This window comes from Euphorbia lathyris, chromosome 1 (genome assembly GCF_963576675.1).
Source record: "Euphorbia lathyris chromosome 1, ddEupLath1.1, whole genome shotgun sequence".
Taxonomy (NCBI): domain Eukaryota; kingdom Viridiplantae; phylum Streptophyta; class Magnoliopsida; order Malpighiales; family Euphorbiaceae; genus Euphorbia; species Euphorbia lathyris.
The window spans coordinates 4,316,928-4,322,008 of NC_088910.1; the positions used below are offsets into that span (position 1 = coordinate 4,316,928).

Consider the following 5,081-nt stretch of genomic DNA (forward strand, 5'->3'; position numbering starts at 1 on the left):
CTCCATTTGAAGTGGTATACACAAAGACCCCAAATCACGTCCTTGATATAGCCCCTCTTCTTAAAGGAAACGTGACTGCCAACCAGCTGGCCAAGGATTATGTACAGATGCACCAAGAGGTGAAAGAGACTCTTGAGGAGAGAAATCAGAAATTAAAGGCTAAGGCAGATGAGCAACGCAGGAACCTACAGTTTGAAATCGGGGATGAGGTTATAGTATATTTGGGCAAAGAGAGACTCGCCAACGCCGCAAGCAGCAAGCTTCGGCCTAGGAAATACGGGCCATATAAGATCACCAAGAAGGTCAATGCCAATGCCTATCATATAGCATTGCCGAACTGGCTTAGCAAAATCTCACCAGCATTCAACATCCGTGACCTTAGCCCATGGAAGCCGGATGGTCCTTTAAAGTTCAAACAGGGCGAATCAGTGCCGAATTCTTTTAAAGAAGATGCGGACATCCTAACTGGGATCACTGATCACACGCACTCTGGCGGATCCCCAGACATCAGACCCACGGAGGTTGTACCTAGGAGGGCGGATCCCCAAGACAAGCAAAGAGGACGAATCTAGGAACACGCAAGGAGGCGCATCAACATCTACCCTGGGCGGATCTCTATGCTTACTGGCGGATCTCTAGGTTTACTTCCTCCCGAAGTATTTCACCAACAACCCTAACAATCCGTACCTGTACCAGTGTACTGATTGTCGGGGCGTATCACCTATTTTACCCTTTTATAGATAGCCTTATTGTAACCCTAGTAGGGGTAATCCTTGTCTTTTGTTATTATTAAAGGGGAGTATTTAAACCCTCATTTTGTAAGAATGACGGCAACTTTTATCAATCAACATTATTCTCTTTGAGAACCTAAGGTTTATACCTTGTTTATCGGGATTAACTCCTTCAAGTTTAGCTTGAGAAGAACATCTTTGTTGGTTTACGATTAAAACCTTCATTTCACGCTTTCAATCTGTATCAATGAGACAAAGCTTCCTCTAAGGATTCAGGCTCCTTAAACGATAGGAATCCTAACTCCGTAAGGATTCTAAAAAAGGTGATAACTTTAAACCTAATCGAACACTATAAATAGACAGGTATAAATGTAAGGTTCGGTACGTTAACTAGTATCTCAAACTAGTTCATACCCTTCCATTCGGTTCTCAACCAAAAACTGGCTTAGGCATCAGAGCGGGTTGCCGGCCCCGTCTGACTTGCATACTGTTTTCTAGGCTCAACACGACATCGGATCATCATCACGACTTGGACACGTAATCAAGATCAGCTAACAAGTTATCATTGGTGTGGTAAACATAGATTTCAATTATCCACCATCTATCAGAATATTCAGTGATGGGTCAATCTAATCGTTTTCAATTATCCACCATCTATCAGAATATTCAGTGATGGGTCAATCTAGTCGCTTTCACCAGAACAATGATCAAGAAGTCAATCAGCAAGCAGAGCCCCAACACTAATTAGATCCTCAATACCAACTTCTGTCGAAGGAAGTATCCCGAAGGTTCGCCAAGAATCTAGTGACCACGCAAATGGAGATGGATGATGCAAAAGCAACATATTAACAGGAGATGGAAGATCTTCGGTGGCAACTGCGGAAAGCAATGAGGGACGTCTAAACAAGAGAATCTAGTAGGGAATCCACCAGGACCAATATGGCATATTCCCGAAGCATGTCCCCTAGGCGGAGGTATTCCAAATGAAGAAGTCCTCATCAACACAATACAAGGCGGAATGACCCCAAGGACAAGGAAAAAGACAGATTTCGCGGGTAAAGTAAAGATCGTTTCCCGTCAAAGCCCCTAAGTAACTGCCACCAGAGGTCTGCACCAGAAAACGCGAAAGCCAATGACGATGCGCCCCTCGATAATGAGGACATATTGGATCTCCTCGAGAAGAATTCTATACGTAAATCCTGTTCTCTGCACGAATATTTTGATTTGGTAGAGATGAACACGCCTCTGTCCAAGAAGATTCACCGACAGCCTACGCCTTGAGGATTTCGGGTTTCAACACCTTCACGTAGATCCGAATTACACTTTGAGTCCCTGCTACATCGTCACTCTCCATTTGCCTATAAATAGGAGAGGCATTCTCATTTAGATGTTGAGAAAATGAGCTCAAATTTGTGTTGAAGAAATAATTTTTAATTGTTGTTGAAAGCTTGATTGTGTTCTTCATTTCTTCATTTCTTTCATTTCTAGTGAGATCAAAGAGAAGAGAGTGATTAGATTAAAAACTTATCATTCTGCCATTTTTGTAAGAAATATGAAGTGGGTAGCTTGAGTTTTTTAGGTTCTCACTTGCTCCTAGAAAAAATGCAAGTTCGTAAGCACCCATAAACTTAAGGTTATAAGAGTTTTTCAATTCAGCTAGTGAAAAATTTCAGATACTAACGAGACACTTGATAAGTTCTACATGAGACCAGACTAATGATGAATTACCCCTTAAGACAATCATATATATTACCTAATGATTATTTATTATGTCAAAAAAAGAAATAGCCTTGTCCCATTTTAATCACAATAACAATGCAAATAAATTAAGCACAAATGATAAAATTTGCTCAAACAAATTAACTGATTTAGAGGGTGGGAGGAACATATGGAATTGGAATGATGCAGAGATTAAACTTCCTTTTTGTAGTAACACCAATCTCTTCAGTCATATCAAGATCTTCTAGTCTGAGTCCATTATTAAGTTTCCAATCAAAATGATATAGCAACTTGGCAAGTGGAAGTTCAATATTAGCTAAACCAAACGATATTCCGGGACATATTCTCCTTCCAGCACCAAATGGAATGTATTTAAAATTATTTCCTTTATAATCAGTTGAACTATCTATGAACCTCTCTGGTTTAAATTCATCTGGATCATCCCAATATTTTGGATCTCTTCCCATTCCCCAGGCATTAACCATGATTCTCGATTTGACTGGTATATCATATGCACCAATCACACAACGCTCACTAGATTCTCTTGGAGATAACAATGGAGCAGGTGGATGTAGTCTGAAGCTTTCTTTTATTACCAAATTTAGATACTCTAATTCATGTAAATCTGCTTCATCTACTCTTCCTCTTCCATTATATTTCTGTCTTAATTCTCCTTGTGCCTTTTTCATTACTTTCGGGTTTTTCAATAGCTCCGACATGGTCCATTCTATTGTTGTAGATGCAGTATCAACACCACCGTGAAATGTGTCCTGAAATAATATTGCACCACATTAGAGTTATTCGACTCATGTACATGTCATACATTAATGTAAAAGCTATTGTTGATTCATTAACATTGTATCAAAGACGCTTAGACCAAACGGCCGCGTGTTCGAATCATGACAAGGCCATTTACTTATGGAGTTTCAACACATGTTAGGATGAACTTATCTTGTATGTCATTGCACCAATTAAATTAAAAGATTAAGCTGATAGTTAACACCCAATAATAACTTTTATATTAATCAGTGCCACATCAGGTGCTTCAAGTCCAGTAATAAAAAGCTATTCTTCATACTTAACTCTCACCTTAAACATTTAGTTCAATTAGTGTAATATCCAAGTTTATCCCCGTAACACACAAATTCCTTTTTATTGTATCATTTTGCATCTTACTTTTTGGTTTTCTAAGGACATTTGGTCTAAAATACTTAGATACCATGTTAACAAACCAATTCACCAATAAACTTAACGTTATAAATAAGTCACCAATAGCTTTTATTGTTATTCCTAAACATTAATAATGCAAAATATTTCATGAAACATGGATGAATTCAACATATGATAAATTAAAAGGCACTAACCATGATGAGTGCCTTGCTGGAATCATCACCCAAAGGAATTTGAAGGTCCCCTTTTTCTTGTAGATTCAAAAGAACATCTACAAGATCTTCTTTCTTATCCATGGAAACACCATTGATCTTTGTTCTAGCAGATCTATGTTGATTCACAATACCCTGGATTATTTGATCAAGTTCTTGATGAACTTTTTCAACTCTACCATTTATCCCACTAAACATCTCAAGCCATTTGATTGAAGGAAATGCATCAGCAATACTAATCCCTTGCCCAACTTCAAACATCATTTTCTCAATAGCTGTTACAACTTTATCTTCCCCTTCCCATACCTTTCCATAGGCTACTCTTGAAGTAATGCAATAAGTTAAAGAACTGATCATCTTGGAAATGTTTATAGCTGAACCTGGTTCAGTAGATGAAATTAAGTCAATAAGCTTCGATGTTTCTTCATCCCTGATTGATCTGAAGGACTCAACACGCCTTGCAGACAACAACTCTATTGTTGAAATCTTTCTCAACTGTCTCCAGTAATCTCCATAAGGAGAAAAAGTGATGTCTTTATAGCCATAGCTGATAGATTTAGCAGCACTCATTCTAGGCCTTTGAGCAAAGATGAGACCATGGGTTTTGAGGACTTCTTCAGCTGCTTCAGGAGATGAAATTACTATATTTGTAACTTCACCAATCTGAAGATGCATAATGGGTCCATATTTGTTGGATAATTCTCTCATTTTCTGGTGTGGTAAACACCCAATTAAGTGGTGCATATTTCCTATTAGAGGTAGTTTCCATGGCCCTGGAGGAAGGTTTGGATTTGGGGTTTTGAATTTCTTCCAAATCAGAATAAGGAAGAGGATGGTTAGTATGGGCATTATTGCCCGTTCTGAGGAGGCCAAATGAAACTCCATCATCAAGATTCGCACAGCAAAGGCATCGGAAATGGTATTCTGGTTGTTTATTATAGGCCTAAGGATAAATTTTAATAATGGCAATGATATATATATATATATGAAAAATGATCTTAACCATAATGTTTTCAAGTAAGATCACCATTGTTTTTCAAAAAAAGCTAGTTTAACTATTATATTATACCTTTCAAATAAACTGATAAGGTTTGTTACTCTTTTTTTTTTTTTTTTTTTTTGACAAATTCACAATAAAAATTGTTATTATATATCCAACTTAGTTGTTATCATTTTTACAAGTTTTCTGTATTTATACTAGTGACACATTAAATATTTTAAACGTAAAAATATTTAAAATGTCTAACCT

The 5,081-nt window shown here is 37.6% G+C and overlaps 1 protein-coding gene across 1 annotated transcript; it reads right to left on the reverse strand.

Annotated features, from left to right (window-relative positions):
* Nucleotides 1-2,485: 2,485 nt before the first annotated feature.
* On the reverse strand, nucleotides 2,486-4,842 carry LOC136235205 (cytochrome P450 71D445-like). Its single transcript, XM_066025126.1, has 2 exons — nucleotides 3,815-4,842; nucleotides 2,486-3,220 (listed from the first exon to the last, which is right to left on the reverse strand). Exons 1-2 carry the CDS (start codon nucleotides 4,718-4,720, stop codon nucleotides 2,600-2,602), a joined length of 1,527 nt encoding a protein of 508 aa, XP_065881198.1. The 5' UTR covers nucleotides 4,721-4,842; the 3' UTR covers nucleotides 2,486-2,599.
* Between the last annotated feature and the right edge of the window lie 239 nt (nucleotides 4,843-5,081).

Bases quoted from the DNA above. Each gene is read 5' to 3' on its own strand.
- LOC136235205 (XM_066025126.1), bottom strand. From the start codon at position 4,720: ATGATGGAGTTTCATTTGGCCTCCTCAGAACGGGCAATAATGCCCATA. The intron at 3,221-3,814 runs GTTAGTGCCTTT...ATATTATTTCAG, and splicing joins CCAGCAAGGCACTCATCATG to GACACATTTCACGGTGGTGT.